Source organism: Marmota flaviventris, chromosome 15 (assembly GCF_047511675.1).
Source record: "Marmota flaviventris isolate mMarFla1 chromosome 15, mMarFla1.hap1, whole genome shotgun sequence".
Lineage (NCBI taxonomy): Eukaryota > Metazoa > Chordata > Mammalia > Rodentia > Sciuridae > Marmota > Marmota flaviventris.
The window spans coordinates 78,915,820-78,936,351 of NC_092512.1; the positions used below are offsets into that span (position 1 = coordinate 78,915,820).

General features: G+C 35.1%; 1 protein-coding gene across 1 annotated transcript in view; it reads left to right on the forward strand.

Annotated features, from left to right (window-relative positions):
- The window catches only part of Pxdnl (peroxidasin like), a 452,037-nt gene that overhangs the window by 233,818 nt on the left and 197,687 nt on the right, over window positions 1-20,532 (forward strand). The window contains exon 4 of the mRNA XM_027932810.2: window positions 7,609-7,680. Coding sequence (XP_027788611.2) covers window positions 7,609-7,680 — 72 coding nt within the window. The remainder of the gene's footprint in view (window positions 1-7,608; window positions 7,681-20,532) is intronic.

Here is a 20,532-nt window from a genome sequence, read left to right on the forward strand (position 1 = left end):
CTCTGCCCTTCCAACTTTCTTTTTTCTCTCTAGATTCCACATATGAGATAAAACATATGACCCTTGACCTTCTGAGTTTGGTTCATTTCATTTAACATAATAATCTCAAGTTCCATCCATTTTCCTGCAAATGACATGATTTCATTCTTCTTTATGGCTGAATAAAGCTCCATTGTGTATGTATATCACATTTTCTTTATCTCTTTATCCATTGATAGACACTTAGGCTGGTGCCATAGTTTGGTTATTGTGAATTGTGCTTCCATAAACATGGGCATGCATGCATCACCATAGTATGATGACTTTTAAGTCTTTAGGATAAATACTGAGGTATGGTATAGCTAGGCCACATGGTGGTTCCATGTCTAGTCTTTTGAGGAAACTTCATGGTGATTTCCATAGTGGTTATACAAATTTACCATCCCACTAACAGTATAAAAGTGTCCCTTTCTCTCCACATCATCTCCAACATTTATCACTGTTTGCATTCTTGATGACTGTCATTCTGACTGGTATGAAGTAAAATATTAGTGTGGTTTTGATTTGCCCTTACCTAATTGCTAATGATGTTGAAGATTTTTTCATATATTTATTGGTCATTTTTATTTTTTATTTTGAGAATTGTCTTCTTGTATTCTTCCAAATGAATTATAAAACTGTTTCTACTAAATCCATGAAGAATATTATTGACATTTTGATGGAGGATTGCTTTGGATCTGTATATTGCTTTTGGTAGTAAGGCCATTTTAACAATATTAGTTCTTCCTATGCTCATGGGAGGTTTTGCCATCTTCTGAGGTCCTTCTTTCTCCAATGCTCTATAGTTTTCATTGTAGAGGTCTTTCACCTCCATGGTTAGATTTATTAGTAGGTTTTTTTAAAGGCTATTGTGAATAGGATATTTTTCCTGATCTCTTTCTCAGCAGATACATTATTGGTATATAGGAAAGGTATTGATTTTTGTTATGTTGATTTTGTAACCTGCTACTTTGTTAAATTTATTTGCTCTTCAAGACTTTTGATGGACTTTTTCTGATTTTCTAAGTATAGCATCATATCATCTGAAGATAATGATAATTTGTCTTCCTTTCTCATTTTTGTCTCTTTATTTACTTTTCTTGCCTAGTTGCTCTAGAATTTTTAGCACTATATTAAATAGAAGTGATGAGAGTGGATATCCTTGTCCTATTCTAGACTTGAAAAGAAATGTTTTCAGTGTTTCCCCATTTACAATGAGGTTGGCTTTGCATTTTTCAGATATAGCCTTTATGATGTTGAGGTAGGTTCCTTTTATCCATACTTCTATCCATAATTTCTTCAGTGTTTTTATTATGAATGAGTCCTGTATTTTGTCAAAGGCCTTCTCTGCATCTATTGGGATGACTAAATGATTTATATTCTTAATTCTATTTATGTGATAATTACTTTTCTAATTTGTGTATGTTAAACCATCCCTGCATCTGTGGGATAAAAATCTTTGTCATGATGTACAATCTTCTTAATATGTTGTTGAACATAATTTGCTAATATTTTATTGAGGATTTTTGCACCTAGGTTCATCAAGGATATTGTTCTGGAATTTTCTTTCCTTGATGTATCCTTGTCTGGTTTTGATATAAGTGTGATACTGACTTCATAGAACAAATTTGGAAGTGTTCCATCCCTTTCTATTTCATGGAATAATTTGAGGTGTATTGGCATTAGTTCTTCATTAAAGATCTGTTAGAATTCAGCTGAGAATCCATTTGTTCCTGGGCTTTTCTTTATTGAAAGATTTTTTATTACTGCTTCCAACATTTTTTAAAAATGTACTAGTCTGTTTAAGTTTTCAAATCCTCTTGATTCAATCTTGGCAGATTATATGTGTCTACAAATGTATCAATTTCTTCTAAATTTTTCAATTTATTGGAATATCAATTTTCAAAATAGTCCTTAATGGTCCACTGGATTTCTATAATGTCTCTAGTGATTTATCCTTTTTCATTTCTAATTTTATTAATTTTGATTTTCTCTTTTCTTCTGGTCAGCCTAAGAGTTTGTCAATAGTGTTTATCTTTTCAAAGAATCAACTATCTGTTTCACTGATCCTTTGTATTTTTTAATTCTCAATTTCATTGATTTCAACTCTGATTTTACTTATTTCTTTCCTTCTACTGGTTTTAGTAGTGGTTTGTTTTTCTTTTTCAAGGAATTTGACATGTATCATTAGTTTGTTTATTTGGGATCTTCCTGATTTTCTTATGTAGGAACTCATAGCTATGAACCATTCAAATGGTATTTCAATTTCCATCCTTTCACTTTTAAACCATGGTGGCTATCTTTGCATGTAAAGTGTGTCTCTTGCAAACAACACATAATTAGGTCTTGTTTTTTCATCTATCCTGCTAGCTTATATCTTTTAATTGAAGAATTAAGTCCATTTACATTTAATGTTATTATAGAGAAATGTTTAGTAATTCTTGCCATTTTGATTTATTTATCATGTTTAGTTTGGTCCTGTTTCTCATTTGCTTAGCTAGTCACTCATTTGTGAACTCTGGGGCTTGGTTTTTATTTCTTCTCTGTGAAGTATTTCTTTAGGTAAATTTTGTTATGCCAGGCTTAGAAGGTGTGAATTCTTAGTTTCTGCTTATTTTGGAAGGTTTTTATTTTTTCTTTGATTTTGATGGATAGCTTTTCTGGAGATAACAATCTTGGTAGATAGTTATTTTCCTTCAGGAGTTGGAACATATCATTCCAAGTCCTCCTGCCTTACAGAGTTCGTACTAAAAAATCACAAGTGATTTTGGTTGATTTGCCTTGAAATGTGACCTGATTTTTTTCTCTTGAGGCTTTTAAGATTCTATCCTTGTTTTATATGTTAGGCATTTTAATTATATTATGGAGAGGTTTTTTTTTTTTTTTTATTTGTCTATTTGCAGGCTTTGAATGCTTCCTGTATCTGTATGTTCATCTCATTCTGTACTGCCTTCCTTAATTCATTTAGTTGTTTTTCTGTGTTATTTTGGCCATTTTTTAAAACCATTCTTTTGAATTATTTACTGGTATTTCATCCATTTAAATAATTTTAGCATTGGCTGATGGTGAATTTTGAACATTAGGAGGTGTCATGTCCCCTTGTTTTTTTTCATTTTTATTGTATTTCTGTGTATTATTCATCTATTGAGAGGGATTTTTCTTCCACTCTTACATGTGGGTCTTTTTAGACCCAACTTTTACTTGCCAAAATGTCCTATGGTGTTCTAGATTGAGACCCCTCATAGGTGTCATATTCACAGACTTTGGTTAATTCTCTCCATTTTTCTGTAGTAGCTGATGTCCATGAGTGGACCTAAGAGCTTACCCCTCTATGTTTCTGCCTGGGGCCTGGTAGTTAGTTTGGAATTTTTCTTTTTATTCTTTGTATTAAAGTACAGTTGAAGATTGAGTGTTGTTACTTTATGTGTGGAGCAAGGTGCTCTGTCCTTTAAGTTTAGTTCAGCAACAGAGTTTCTACCTTCTGAACTAAAAGTGTCCCTGTAAGTTCCCAACCTCACAGAATGGGGGAAATAAACAATACCAACAACTGATGCAAACATTATATAGCATTAAAATAAATACCTGCTTTCTACTATGGGATCTACAATGTTAATTACCACAGGAAAAAAAAAAACAGAAATTGCCAACAGCAATAAACAATACCCATAAGGTAGATCTGGCATTAAAGCAAACAATAGGTGTCAAATATATGATCTACAGCAGTAATAATTGCAACTGCATTAATGGTGGAGACAGGAATTAGATAAACCAATTAGTTCTAAAATATGGTAAAAACACAGTTAATTAAGAGAAAATAAAATATGATAGGGTGGTAGAAGAGAGTTTACCATCTCAAAAAGTGAACAGAGAGAATGCAAAAGAGATGTAGCAGGTGAAGGTTGTACGAAAAAAGGAGAAAAAAATAGGAAAAATAGTAAATGGAGAGAGAACAAGAGAATTTGGCTATTAGTGTGAGAAGAAAGGACAGAAAGAGAAATAAGAGAAACAAAGAAAATCAAAACAACAAAACCAAAATAAACCAAAATCCCAACCCTCAAAAGAAGAAGATGGAAAAATAACTACATTAAAACTCCTAAAATTGAGGAAAAAATATGCATACCCTTTATATATATTCATGCACCAATCACCACAGCAAGGAACAAGAAGAAGAAGGAGGAGGAGGAGGAGGAGGAGGAGAAAAGGAGGAAGAGATTCTTAGTGAAAAATGAAGAAATCGTCTCCACTGAGGTGGTCAAAATAGTAAATGAGAATGGATTTCAATGCCTATATCCAACTATCTTTTCCATTCTTTCTTGAGTGTTATAATTTGGATGTGAGGTGTCCCCCAAAAGCTCACTTGTGTGAGACCATGCAAGAAGATTTGGAGGAGAAATGATTGCATCACAGCCTTAACCTAATCAGTGGATTAATTTCTGATGGGATTAACTGAGTGGTAACTGGAGGTAGATGGGGAGTGGCTAGAGGAAGTGGCTCATTGGGGGCGTGGCTATGGGGTATATATTTGTATCTGGCAAGTGGAGTCTCTCCCTCCCTCTCCTCTCCCCTCTCTTCCCCCTTCCCTCCCCTCTCCTCCCTCTTCCCCTCTCATCATCATCATGTGAGCTGTTTCCCTCCCCCACACTCATCCTCCATGATATCCTGCCTCACCTGGAGCCCCATGGAATGAAGCCAACATTCTATGGACTAAGACCACTGAAACTCTGAGCTCTTAAATAAACTTTTCTTCCTCATACAGTTATGCTGGTTGGGTCCTTTAGTCATAGCAGTGAAATAGCTGACTAAACATTGGGCTATGTACTAGGGGAGAGAAAAAGGGGGAGAAACTGAGCAAGGGATGGAGGCTGTAAACCCCTTTCTCTGTTTGTGTTGCTCACTGAGCTGCCAGTCGGAATGACCTAAGACTGAACTGGTTGAAATAGCTTTCAGCTTCCCTTCTCACCAGTATCAGGTAGGATGGAATGGGAAGGACTGTCAGTTGGAGTTTGTCTGCACACATCAGATCAATGCACTCCCAGGGTGGGTCTGCTGCAGAATTCTGGTGGATGGAACTTGGGTCTAATCAGGCCTCAGGGGCTTTGTTGGGTGGGGTCTGCTCTGGAGAAATTGGATCAGTGCACCTTAGGGCACCCCTTGGGCCTGGCAGTTGCCAATATCTGTCGGGAGGGCCTTCCAAGAATTCTATTCACAGGGGAGGGGGCAGGAGGGCCAATCTTCCACCTCACTGCCCATGAGCCCAGCCTTCCCAGGTTTAGCCCCTGACTGTATTCACAACTCCCTCTTCAGATTCCTGACCCTCTTCAACTGGTCATGTGAGATGTCATACTCAAAAGAAAAGCAACTTGGATTTCCCTTCCTTTTTTCTGTGTCACATTATACAGAGCTGCATGGTAGACACTTGCTGGGACTCTATGGTAGTGTTTTCTCCTCTCTTCTCTCTCCCACAGCTGCAGCTGCAGTGTGGCCTCCCCCAGATGGCCCACCTCAGTTCTTCACTGCCTGTTGAGAAATGCAAAGTGCTTTTAAACACCAATTCATAGTGCAACATCTGGAACAACTAAGTTCAGCCTTTTTTTCTGATTGCATGTTTTTCTGTACCAAATCTGCCCGTAGTGCTTCTCGGTGTGTTATCCCCTCTCACTGTGGTGAACCAGGGCTGCTACTGCTATTGCTGCTACAACCCACTTGGCTCCAATGTACTCTTTCTTCTTTGTTCAATGTACCCAAATTTCTGAGTCAGTAAAATACTGTCCAGTAGTAAATTTTAGTGAAATCCCTCTTTCTCCCACCTCGCTAAGATGCAATATTCCTGCTGCTTGGATCCCAAGCTATGGAGCAAAGAAGGATGCAGACTTCCTCTCTTGTTTTGCTTTTCTTAAAAAATGTAACCATCCTGGTGGGTGAGGTGATATCGAATTGTGATTTTCATTTGCATTTCAATGCAATTTACAATCTGCTTGAAATAACATTGTTCTAGAAAATTCTATTATCATTTTTGTGACTTTGGGTCTTAGCTGGATTTGTCAAAGAAAATCAGAGCTAGATAGAAGTTAAAGTTGTGAAGGCATATTTTATTTGAGATTATTGCCATAGGGAAAGAGAGACCTGAGGGTAGAAAAGGCTGCATTCCATATATACCAGGAGATTTATAAGCCAAGGAGAAGAATATCAGTGGGTAGAAAATTGCTGAGAGGAGACAGAATTTTGGGAGTATTTCTGTCTAGCTGAACCAACCAACCTAACAGGATTCCTGCTGAAGGCAGGCCAGACTGACCAGATATCAGTCATGGGGCAGTGAAGAATTATGATAAATAATTATGATCAAATATTGAGGTGGTCAGATGGTGAGGGTGGAAAATTCTTGCTAAACTACCTTTGCAGAGTTATTTTTTAAAAATGAATTCTGTAAGGAAATGTACACATTGGCATAGGAGAAGAAACTTGATTAAGTTTGGCAGAGCTAAGAATCTTTGATCTTTCATAGTATCAAATAATACCATGGGAAAAAATCTCCAGTTAGACATAAATCCACATTAGTCACTCTACTCTGATAAACTTCTTGGGATTCTAACCTCTGGGAAGAGACATCAGATTGGAATTTCCAAAGCTTCACCGAACAGTTTTTTTTTTTAAAAAGCATTCCTTTCATTTTCAGCCAGAGTGGTGACTTCTATGCCATCTAAGTCAATCAGGACTGCAGTGTACTATAGTAGAATCACCCACCCAAGAGCATTGGATTTGTGGGTAGGATGTGGAAAGGGCTTTTCAACCAAACAGCAGGCAAAGGCCATCCACAGTACATAAAGGCACATTCTAAAAGCACTTGGAGGAAAGATTCAGAAATTCTGATTGCCTCAAACCCAGATGGGCACATGGCGTACAAATGACCCAGGATTTCATTTTGTGATAATCTCAAAGATCATAGAGTTGAAATAACTTTGTAATCCTGTGGTTGAATCCAAACAACATAGAAAGTCCTCACATGTCACATACATGGCTTCCATCATATATTTGCCTAAGGTTAGTTCTACATCATATTTGTAAATCTGCAATATGCTTTCCTGTGGATTTTCAGTGCCAGTCATAGGAGGACCAAAATATATCTTATGGATCTGTTAAGATGTTTTTTTTATCCCATTAAGATGATTCATATGGTGATATTTGCCAGCTTTGCAAAAAATATAACTCTCAAGTGAATATATTCAGTTTCACAGAGTAGATTTTTAAAGTTGTTTATAGTCAAACTTTTTTCATAGAAAAGTTGCTACTCAGTAACATATGATCTCTTAGTCAGAATTTCTTCATGGTCACTTTAAATTTCTTAATATTTTGGACCAAGGAGACCTTTGAGAATTCGATGGGAGCCTTGGCATTTTCTTACCAAATTAAGATATTTAAATGAAACCACAGTTTTCCATATTTTCTTTAGGGAATCAGTGAACACCCCCCCCCCCCACACACACACGCACGGTCCTTCGATCCAATGACTTTAGTTTAAAACTGTTGATCCAAACCATATGATATATGTACAAATTTTTCAGTTTAAAGTGATTTTATATTTGTATTTTTCAGGTACCTGTACAAGAATGAAATTCATGAACTAGATAAGCAAACGTTTAAAGGACTCGTATCCTTGGAACAGCTGTAAGTAATAGAAATGTTCTAATTGAATCACTGGTGGTTATGGTTCAACTAGAAAACATTTTAAAATGCAATCGTGTGACAGTTGAACAATTATTTCAAGCTTTGTCATGAAGTTTGAATGCCTGCATATTCAGTCATCACTTGGATAAAAATCAGAACATAGGATTGAGTTGGCCTGAAGGCAGGGAAATAGACAACTCAGTTAGGATCTCAACTTCTACAATTATTTGTTGCAGGACTTTGGGAAAGTTACTTTCCCTAAGCCTCTGTTTCTGAATCTCTGAAATGCAGATATTTCTGCTGTGATTTGATTAAGCTTAGCATGCAAACAGACAAGTTTATGACTTGCCACAAAATAGTCATTTTGCAAAAGTTATAGTTGTCCTTTTACTTAATTTATGAAATAAGTTCCAAATTTTAACTGATGTAGGAATGCCAAGAACATGAGATATAACTTCTCATTTTACAGATGATATAATCAAATCCAATGTTAATTAAATGACTTGCCCCAAATTAAAAGTCTGTGACATGATTACAACTCAGACTTGACTTCTACCTTAGGGCACTTTTCAGCATTTGATGTCTCATATAAACCTCAGATTCACCTGTCAGAATTTCAATGTGAAATATGAATTCATCAGTATAAAAAAGTTATATTATCTACTCACAGTGCTATTGAACTGCAACTTGATATTTTATTCAGAGATTTCTCTCAGTTGTACGTGTTTGCAATACAGATTCTAATTAGACATTTGAAGAGATTTCCCCCCACTGATGACAAGTGGTGGATATTTTTTAAACTCAGGTATGTAGAATGTGTCCTAGTTTTTAGTTGTTAGTAAATTCCTTTGTATCAGAAGTGTTTGACTCCCAACTTTGTTTTCATTTTCATTGTGGTTTCTTAATTTCAAAAACCTATTTGCAATCATTTCTCTATAAACATGCTTAGTGACATTTGAATTTCTTTTTCTTAGAAAGCCAAAGTGTTAGACTGCAGTATTAAAATATGATCAACCATTGAAATATATATATTTTAAAATTATCATTGCTTTTACTTGCTTTTATTAATTTTATTTTACATGATTAGCAAGCTATCCCCATAATAAAGGGTATTTCTTCATCTTTTCCTTAAAAATTGTGTAATGTTTTAACTAATTTTTTTTGCTGTGTTGCAGAATCCTCACACAAAGCAAATGTAAATTCTTTTTATAAAAAAATTTATTTATTTGTTCTAATTTGTTATACATGATAGCAGAATATATTTCAATTCATAGTACACATATGGAGTACAATTTTTTTATTTCTCTGGTTGTACACAAAGTAGAGTCACACTATTCCTGTCTTCACACATGTACCTAGGGTAATGATGATCACCTCATTCCACCCTATTTCCTACACCCAATGGCCCTCCCTTTTACTTCTTCCCCTTTGCCCTATCCAAAGTTCCCCTGTTCCTCCCATGTCCCCTCACCCACGCACATTATGGATCAGAATCTACTTATCAGAGAAAATATTTAACCTTTGGGTTTTTTTGGGGATTGGCTTACTTCACTTAGCATAATATTCTCCTACTCCATCCATTTACCTGCAAATGCCAGAATTTTATTCTTTTTTAATGCTGAATAATATTCCATTGTGTGTGTGTGTGTGTGTTTGTATAATAGTTTCTTTATCCATTCATCTATTGAATGGCATCTAGGTTGGTTTCATAATTTAGTTATTGTGAATTTTGATGCTATAAACATTGAGGAGGCTGTGTCCCTGTACTATGCTGTTTTTAAGTCCTTTGGGTATAAACCTAGGATTGGGATAGCTGGGTCAAATGGTGATTCTTTCTATTCCAAGTTTTCTAAGAAATCTCCATACTGTTTTCCATATTGGTTGCATCAATTTGCAGTACCACCAACAATGTATGAGTGTACCTTTCCCCCCACATACTCGCCAACACTTATTGTTGCCTATATTCTTAATAACTGTCATTCTGACTGGAGTGAGATGAAATTATACAGTAGTTTTGATTTGCATTTCTCTAATTGCTAGAGATGCTCAACATTTTTTCATATATTTGTTGATCAATTGTATATAATCTTCTAAGAAGGGTCTGCTCAGTTCCTTAGCCCATTTATTCATTGGGTTATTTGTTTTCTTAGTGTTAAGTATTTTGAGTTCTTTTTATATCCTAGATATTAGTGCTCTATCTGATGTGTGAGTGGTAAAAATTTGCTCCCATTCTGTAGGCTCTCTCTTCACCTCACTGATTGTTTCTTTTGCTGAGAAGAAGGTTTTAGTTTGATTCCATCCCATTTATTGATGCTTGATTTTATTCCTTGCACTATAGAAGTCTTGTTAAGGAAGTTGAGGACTAATCTGATATGATGAAGATTTGGGCCTACTATTTCTTCTATTATGTGCAGGGTCTCTGGTTTAATTCCTAGGTTCTTGATCCACTTAGAGTTGAGTTTTGTGCATGGTGAGAGATAGGGGCTTAATTTCATTTTGTTGCATATGGATTTCCAGTTTCCCCAGCACCATTTGTTAAAGAGGCTGTCTTTTCTCCAGTATTTGTTTTTGGTGCTTTTGTCTAGTATGAGATAACTGTATTTATGTGGGTTTGTCTTTGTATCTTCTATTCTGTACCATTGGTCTACAGTCTATTTTGGTACCAATACCATGTTTTTTTTGTTACTATTGCTCTGTAGGATAATTTAAGATCTGGTATAGTGATACCACCTGCTTCACGCTTCTTTCTAAGGATTGCTTTGACTATTCTGGGTCTCTTATTTTACCAGATGAATTTCGTGATTGCTTTTTCAATTTCTATGAGGAATGTCATTGGGATTTTGATTGGAATTTCATTAAATCTGAATAGTGCTTTTGGTAGTATGGTCATTTTGACAATATGGATTCTGCCTATCCAAGAACAAGGGAGATCTTTCCATCTTCTAAGGTCTTCTTCAATTTCTTTCTTTAGCATTTTGTAGTTTTCATTATAGAGGTATTTCACCTCTTTTGTTAAGTTGATTCCCATGTATTTTATTTTTATTTTTTGATGCTATTGTAAATGGGATAGTTTTCCTAGTTTCTCTTTCAGAGGATTTGTCATTGATGTACAGAAATACCTTTGATTTATGGGTGTTGATTTTGTATCCTGCTACTTTGATGAATCCATTTATTAGTTCTAGAAGTTTTCTGGTGAAATTTTTCAGATCCTCTAAGTATAGAATCATGACATTGGCAAATAGTAATAGTTTGAGTCTTTATTTTCCTATCTATATCCCTTTAATTTCTTTCATCTGCCTAATGCTCTGGCTAGGGTTTCATATACTATGTTAAAAAGAAGTTGTGAAAGAGGGCATCTCTGTCTTGTTCCAGTTTTTAGAAGGAATGCTTTCATTTTTTCTCCATTTAGAATGATGTTGGCCTTGCGCATAGATAGCTTTTACAATGTTGAGATATGTTCCTATTATCTCTAGTTTTCCTAGTGTTTTGAACATGAAGGGGTGCTGTATTTTTTAATGCTTTTTATGCATTTATTGAGATGATCATATGATTCTTATCTTTAAGTCTATTGATGTGATGAATTACATTTATTGATTTCCATAAGTTGAACCAACCTTCATCCCTGGAATTAACCATACTTGATTGTAGTTCACTATCTTTTTGATATGTTTCTGTATTCAATTTGCCAGAATTTTATTGAGAATTTTTGCATCTATGTTCATTAGAGATATTGATCTGAAATTTTCTTTGATGTGTCTTTGCCTGGTTTTGGAATCAGGGTGATATTGGCTTCATAGAATGAGTTTGGAAGTGCTCCCTCTTTTTCTATTTCCTGAATTAAATTGAAGAGTATTGATATTAGCTCTTCTTTAAAGGTCTTGTAGAACTCAGCTGTGTATTCATCTGTTCCTGGGCTTTTCTTAGTTGGTAGGCTTCTGATGGCATCTTCTATGTCATCACTTCATATTGGTCTGTTTAAATTGTATATATCAACCTGATTCAATCTGGGCAAATCATATGACTTAAGAAATTTGTTGTTGCCTTCAATGTCTCCTATTTTATTGGAGTATAAGTTTTCAAAATAATTTCTAATTATCCTCTGTATTTCTGCAGTGTCTTTTGTGATATTACCTTTTTCATCATGTATGTTAGTAATTTGAGTTTTCTCTCTCTTCTTTGTTAGCATAACTAAGAGTCTGTCAAATTTTATTTATTTTTTCAAAGAACCAACTTTTTGTTTTGTCAGTTTTTTCAGTTTTCTTTTGTTTCAATTTCATTGATGGTCAGCTCTGGTTTTAATTATTTCCTGTCTTCTACTACTCTTGATGTTGGTTTGTTCTTCTTTTTCTGGGGTTTTGAGATGTAATGTTAGGTCATTTATTTGTTGACCTTTTCTTCTTTTAAGGAATAAACTCCACTCAATGAACTTTCCTCTTAATACTGCCTTCATAGTGTTCCAGAAATTTCAGTATGTTGTATCAGTGTTCTCATTTACCTCTAAGAATTTTTTAATATCCTCTTTGATGTCTTCTGCAATAATTCAATAGCTTATTATTTAGTCTCCAGGTGTTGGAGTAGTTTTTATTTTTTATTTATCATTGATTTCTAATTTCATTCCATTATGATCTGATAAAATGCTAGGTAGTATCTCTAATTATTTGTATTTGCTAAGAGTTGCTTTGTGACATATATGGTCTATTTTAGAGAAAAATCCATGTGCTATTGGAAAGAAAGTGTATCCACTCATTGATGGATAAAATATTCTAAATATGCCTATTTAGTCCAAGTTATTGATTGTATTGTTGAGTTCTATAGTTTCTTTGTTTAACTTTCGTTTGGAAGATCTATCCAATGGTGAAAGAGGTGTGTTAAAGTTACCCAATATTATTATGTCATGTTCTATTTGACTCTTGAACTTGAGAAGAGCTTGTTTGATGAACGTAGATGCTTCATTATTTGGGGCATATATATTTATAATTGTATGTCTTGTTGATGTATGGTTCCCATAAGCAGAATAAAATATCCTTCTTTATCCCTTTTGATTTACTTTGGCGTAAAGTCTACTTTATATGATATGAGGATGCAGAAACCTGCTTGTTTCCACAGTCCATGTGAGTGGTATGTTTTTTCCCAACCCTTCACCTTCAGTCTGTGGATGTCTTTTCCTATGAGATGAATCTCTTGAAGATAGCATATTGTTTGGTCTTTTTTAAAAATCCAATCTGCCAGTTTATGTCTTTTGATTCTGAGTTTAAGCCATTAACATTCAGGGTTATTATTGAGACATGATTTTGTATTCCCAGTCATTTTTGTTTATTTTTGATATTTTACTTGACTTGGTTTCTTCTTTGATTGGTTTTCCTTTAGTGCAATACCTCTCTTTGCTTATTTTCATTGTTGTTTTTCATTTTCTCCTCATGGAATATTTTGCCAAGGATTTTCCATAATGCAGGCTTTCTAGTTGTAAATTGTTTTAATTTTTCTTTATCACAGAAGGTTTTTGTTTCACCATCAAATCTAAAGCTTAATTTTGCTTGATATGATTCTTGGTTGGCATCCATTTTCTTTCAGAGCTTGGTATAGGTTATTCCAGGATCTTCTAACTTTAGGATCTGTTAATATTGATCTCCTCCAATACAAAACATATACAACCTTAAATCAAATAGCGGCTATTAAGATATTTATGGTTTTGTGACAATATACAGAAATGTTGAGTTCAATTATTATGTACAAAATGAACAGCAGGTTTGCAAAAGGGTCTACAGTTTCTGATGGTGGACAAAGAGAGAACTGGGGGTGGGAGGTAGGATGAGAAGTTAAGAAGGTAGGAGATGAGGATATAGAGTTACTAGAACTTAGAAAGCATGAAAGAGGAATCTAAAGAAGTTGGCTAATAGTAGGTGAAAAGAGAGAATGTGATTTGGAGAGACAAGTAAATGGGAAGAAAATAGAGAACAACAACAACAAAAAAAAAACAAACATAAAAGTTAAGAAAATTAAAAAAATATAAAAATAGGAGATAAAAGAATATACAACACAACTGTAATATACTATTCAGACATCCTAGTTCTCAGTAGCCTAATCCATGAAAAGTACTTGGTTTCACAAATGTAGGGGATGTGAGGGTGGGAGAAGAGAGAGAGAGAAAAGAAAAAAGAAAAAAAAAGAGAGAAAAGAAACAAAAATCCCAAAGGAAAATTAAAGGATTATTTCTGTTGGAGTTCAGTATCTTTCCTGCTTCTCTTCTCATCCAATAGGTGGAGTTGTCTGTTGTTTGCTGGTATCTCCACCCTCGGGATGGTGAAGGTTATTAGGGTGGGAGGGTTGGTCTTGGGTGCAGTACTTCTGGAGGAGGGGCATAGCACTTGCTGTCCTGATGGGAGACTACATCCCAAGGATCTCCTTTGGGGGGCCTGCTCGTGAGATGTGGGAGCCTGGTCTTATATCGCCTGTAGAGTTCATAATTCCTGGTCTCTAATTTAGTTTCTGAACTCACTTACCCCCACCCTTTCTACTTCCTAGTAGGAATCTCTCTCTCCAGTGGTCTTGTGTGCTGTGCCCTGGGGCCTGCACACCTATTGCAGAGGGCTGTTTTGTATCAGGCAGATCAGGACAAGGTTTTGCAAGCTAGGGACTGCCCATGTAGTTGTAAGCGCTGTACTGGGTTAGTGGCTGCAGGGGAAAGGGGGAATTGGGGGACTATAAGTACCTTGATATTGCTTCTAGGTGCCAGCTGGTGTCCCAAGCTGGGAGTTGCTCCAACTAAAAATGGCAATTGTGGTAGCAAGGATAACCCAAGTTAGCCACAAAAGTATCCCAAAATGGAGGTGGCTACTTTCAGAGATGGGGTGTTGGGTCGGGCTGGGTAGTGGCGTTGGGCAGTATGTTCAGAGATGCAGCTCTGTGGTATGCAGTATTGTGGCTGGCAGCAGTCTCCAGACCCTCTTAAGTGACCCCAGGTGCAGGCAACTGTAGCAGTGGTTGCATTGTACCAAGATGGAGGCCCCTGGGAGAGCCCCATGCTGGTAGATGGGTGTCCACACAGGAGTGGTGGCTGGGGTTCCTGTGTGGGCACTAATGCTAGGGGTCCTGCTCAGCATGGTGACTGGGGTCCTGTGTGGACATGGCAGCTGGGATTCCTGCAAGGGAGCAGCTGTTGAGGGTCCTCTAATAACTCGAAGAGAAATAATATTCCCACTACTTGAATCCCAGGCCACAGACTGACACAGAACGCAGCCTCCCTCTAGCCTGCCCTCTTGCATCACTAAATGTAAATTCTTTAACAACAAGGATAATGAACAAAATCCTTATCAATGTGAAAAGTGTTGTATTTTATTTTCATCAAATATATATGCATGAGTGATTTATAAAATTAGTATATGAAAAGTTCTTATGCCCATTTAAAGAGCACAGAATTTTCATTAATAAATGCTTTATATTTTGATAGCAATGGTCTTACTAATGTCAAGTAATGCTCATGAGTAAAGCATTTCTGCTTTCTGTTTTTAAGCACAATTCCACGCTCTTGTGAATTCCTATTCAAAAGGATTTTTGGTACCCCAAATGAAATATATAATCCTTGAAATTTTTCATAATTCTAATCATAGCTCCACAATGCAATTTTACTTTAGTTTATCTCCACAAAACTACAGTGAAACTTGAGATGTCTGAGATTTTTATTCTTTAAGATTTATTCACATTGCCTTTATTTTAAGGATTCTATTTTACCTAATCATTTTTGGCTTAGATTGCTTTTTAAGGAAGGCAGGGATACATATTAGATGTGTGCAGCAGACTTGACAGTTGTAGGGAGTAGCAAGGCCAATTGTGCTACTGACAAGATCATTCACAATCAGCATGAAAATACACTTCCCGATTTTCCTATAGTCTTCAGGAGACAGCCTTTGATCCTAAAACATGAGGGCACGAAGTGAGGAAGGGATATTAAAGAAAGATTTGTAAATTTAATTCTTTTTTTTTTTTATCTTTTTTGTCAATTGAAAATTTGACAAGCTACATTCTTTTACAAGGATAAGTATTGTCTCTGTGTTGCATGAGATTATTTTCTGTGTGTTTGGCTATATGAACAGAATTTCTTTTAATATGTTAACAAAGTCAGAGACTAAAACAAAAAGTGATTTTATGCATCTATTAGGCTTAGTTATTTCTAAGAAAAACTTGCTTGTGTACTAATTACAGAAGGGTAATAGGTGGTGTAGGGAGGGGAAATTATCTCTGTGAGAATTATAACCATGGATTTTTATGTAAGAAAATAAAATTATCCCATTTTAGAAGCATGTAATAAAGTGAATATACTTGTGAATATATAATGAATTTTGCCAGATGTAAACACCTTTTGCTAAGATGTAATTCTCTCAAATCATACCTATCTTGCTAGCCTAACAGCAGAAGAACACAATTTTTTTTTTCAAGTGAAAAAGGACCATTCACCAAGACAGACCATATTCTGGGAAATGAAAGAAATCTCAATAAATTTAAAAGGACTGAAATAACATGTATTTTAAAATCAAAATATAGGCTAGAAAACAAAAATAGAAAATTATCATGAAAATTCCCAAATATTTACACCTAATAAGTAATTGATGTGTCAAAGAAATCATAGGAAAAATGTTTTAAACTGATTAAAAATGAAAACACAATATATTGAAATTTGGGGTGATGTATCTGAGGTAGTACTTAGATAAAATTTATAAAATTAAATATTTAAATTTGAAAAGAATAATAATCTCAAGTTACTGATGCAAGCTTCTACTTTAAGAATATAGCTGGGTGTGATGGTCCACACTTGTAATCCCAGTGGCTCTGGAGGCTGAAGCAGGAGGATTGTGAGATCATAAACCAGTCTCAGCAACTTAGCCACATACTTAGCTACTCAGCCAGACTTTTTCTCTAATAAAATATTTTTAAAAAAGGGCTGGGGATGTGGTTCAGTGGTTAAGCATCCCAGGGGTTCAATTCACAGTTCAAAAAAAAAAAGGGGGGAGGTAGATAAAACAGGGAAACTTGTATTCACAGTGGCAGAAGAAAGAAAATATTAGAGATGGGAATTTAAATCAAAGATCCAGAAGACAGAACGCCAACAGAGAAAAGTCTAGAATGCAAGATTGGACCCTGAGTAGAGCAGTAACATTGATAAAGCTTATGCCAAACTATTAGAACAAAAAGGAGAAAACACAAATGACCCGAGTCAAGAATGAGTGGAGGAGCACATCACTATAGACATTACAGATAGTAAATAGACATAAAGGAAATATCATGAACATTGTCATGACAACACATTTAGTAACAATGTCATGAAAAGAATTACGAAAGGTACAACTTATGTAAAGTTCATTCAAGAACAAAAAGATAAAAGGTAAAACAGTTTCAGTTAAAAACAAAACTCTAGGCCCAGATGTATTCACTAATGAATTATAGAAGATCTTGAAGGAACAAATAAATTTAATTCTGTACAAATTCTTTCAGAAAATAACGAAGGGACTCTTTCCAACTCATTTTGCAAGTTGGAACTTATTTTATGGCACCAAAGTCAGACAAAAGCTTTATGAGAAAAGAAAACAACAGGCTTATATCTGTAGTAAATTTAATGCAAAATTCCTTAATCAAATATTAGAAAATTGAGGTCAGTAATGTATGAAAGGGATAATGAATGTATTTTAAAAAATATATATAATCCATTGTATTTACAGATTAAAGACAAAAGATCATTTGAGCATCTCCATATCTATAGAAAAAGCATTTGGCAAAGTTTCTTATTCATTCATGATAAAAACTTTCTGCAAAGTAATAATATATAGGCGCTTTCTCAGCCTGATAATAGTTATCTAGGAAAGGTTCATGGCTGTCTTCACACACAACGTTGAAAGGCTGACGAACAAAGAAAATGTGTCTGTTCATACGACTTCCACTAATATTTTACTAGAGATTCTCAATTACTGTATTAAGAAAAGGAAAAGAAGTGGAAGATATTCAGATGGAGAAAAAACTCTGGGTCTGATTCATCCTGAGGAAGAATTCCTCTCTCTCTGTGGGTCCATGAAACCAGAAAACAGGTTACCTGCTATCAAAAATAACAGTTATAGATACTTTCATTCTAAATGGGAGAAAATGAAGGACTAAAGAACCATCCGTTCCAAGCAAATTCAAGACTTCATGGGGAAAATTACAATAGGTTTCACAGCTTACGTTGCAAGCTTGTTACTCTACCCTCTGTGCCCAAGACCCTGCCCTCACAGTCAGTCTTCCTTTCTTGAAGAGAAAATGCTTTCAGTGAAGTAGCTTTGTTTGGTTGCCTGTAGAATTTTGGAAGTCCAATAAAGAATTTTATTTTTTAAAATTATTATCACTTTGTTGTGTCTCTACTCCTTTCAGCTCAAACTGTCAGTGTTTTGCAAAAATGACATTTTCACAAGCCTTGTGGGTCTCCACTGCCTATGTTGAGGATTCACATCATTAGAGAAGATGTTCCACAAGATGAGAAGGCATTCCATAGCCCCTTTATGGAAAATTTCTAGTTTCTACTGAGATGGTTAAGTGAATCATGGGCACATCCTTAAGCTCTTCAGAAGAATGATGCCATTGGCCTTCTCTTCAGAGCAACTTTCCTGGCCAGTGCATCTCTTGTTATTGTCATCTTTTGGAATATGAATGAGGTGAGGATTATTCAAGTCAAATGTAGATTCTTTTTAGCTTAACAGCACCTTCCTCAATTTGCCTCTTTCCGCCCACATTTGGCTGTAAGTACAAGAAGAAACCAGGCCACCCGTTCAACACATTACTTGGAAATATTCTCAGCCAAATATCCGAGATTGTTGTTTACAAGTTCTGCTTACCACAGAATTGGAAAACACAATTCAGTTCAGCTTTATGTCAATATATAGCAAAAATGACCTTTCTTTCAGTTTCTAATAATATATTCCCGTTTCCTTCTCCGGAAGTTACTCCATATTTCAATCGCATTGTTTATAATGATATGAATTCCCAAAAACAATAGAAGGTATTCTACCATGTTCCTTACTTCTTTCAGAGCCTTCACTAGTAGTCTTTTAACATTCATATTTCTTCTAAAAGTACACTGAAGGCAGTCTATACTTTTCCTATCATGCATCATAAAATTTTACCAATTCTATCCATTATCCAATAGAAAAGCCACTTCAACAATTTTAGATATTTGTTATAGCAGCATCTAATTTCCCAATACAAAAATTTGTATTTTGGCTTGTATGGTTTTCACAATCATAAAGCTTTCTCTGTTTGCATCCTGTCTCTATCTCTTTGAACACTGAGAATTATCGAATCAAAGACAATCTAATAAATGAAAAAACACAATCTTGTTTTGTTGCATATTCTTTCCAAATTGATCCATAGCTTCCATGTAATTCCCACCAGAATCTCAGAAGGTTTTGGGGGATATGAGTGGAGGAATAGTTAGAAATCAACAAGTTAAAACATATGACTGCAAACATTTTTTGAAACGAAAAATGAAGGATGGAGACATTTCACTCTCTAATTTCAAGATAACTTCAAATCTGAAAAAAAAAAATCAAGACTGTGGTATTTCCATAAGGTTAGATACATAGATCCATGGAACTAAATATAGTGCTCAGAAATAGACTTATACATAGACATTGAAGTGCTACTTTGACAAATGTATCAGGAACATTCAATGGGTAATGGATAGTCTTAGCAAATAATACTGCTCTAATAATTAAATATACATATGCAAAAATTTTTTAAAAAGAATCCTATTTGTATTTCACATTTTATACAAAAATTAACTCAAAATAGACCTTAGACCTAAATAGAAGAGCTGGCAGTGTGATACTTCTAGAAGACAAGGTAAGAAAATGTGCTTGTGACCCTATGTCAAGCAAAGATAGCTTGGATAAGACACAAAAAGCATGAAACCTAAAAAGAAAATATTGTTAAAAGAAATTGATAAGTGGAGAAAAACAGGTGTTTAAAATATACTACCAAGAAAATAAGACCAGCTACAGGCTGGGCAAAACAACAACAACAACAACAACAACTTGAATTTGCTGATGGACTTCCATCTAGTATATAAAAGGGACTTCTAGAGGCTGGGGATATAGCTCAGTTGGAAGCATGCTTGCACAAGGACCTGGTTTGATCCCCAGAACCACAAACAAACAAAAAGGGACATCTACAATTCAACAATAAGAAAAATAAGTTAATTTGAAAATGTGCAAAATGTTTGAACAAGACATTTTGTCAAAGAATAAATATGATTGTCAATAAGCACAAGGAAAAATGCTCACTTCTGTTATTGGTTAGAGAAATGCAAGTCACAACCACCATAAAACACTGATTGTGTATCTCTTAGTATGGCAAGAGCAGACTGAACCTGTCAAATGTTGGGGAAGCTGTGGAGCAATTGGAACTATCTCATGCATTTCCTGGTAGTAATTCAAAATGGTACACAGTTAGCTTGAAAAATTCTTTGGCTATTTCTTCAAAAGTTAAACATGAAGAAGAAGACATAGCTATTCTACTTGTAAATACTTACCTCCAAAGAAACAAAAACATATTTCCTCAGAAAGACTGCTCCTCAACTAATGATAGCACCTTTATTCATAACAAACTGGGAACAGCCCAATGGTCTCCATCAACTGATGAATGGATAAGTAATTTTAGAACATGTAAATAAATATAATACTATTCGACAACAAATAGGGACAGATTACTGACACTCACTACAACTTGGATACATTTCAGATGCATTAAATTTAACAAAAAGATCCAGATAAGTCAGTTTCCATATGGTCTTATTACATGTATATGAAATTGTGGGAAAGGTAGAATTATAACCCC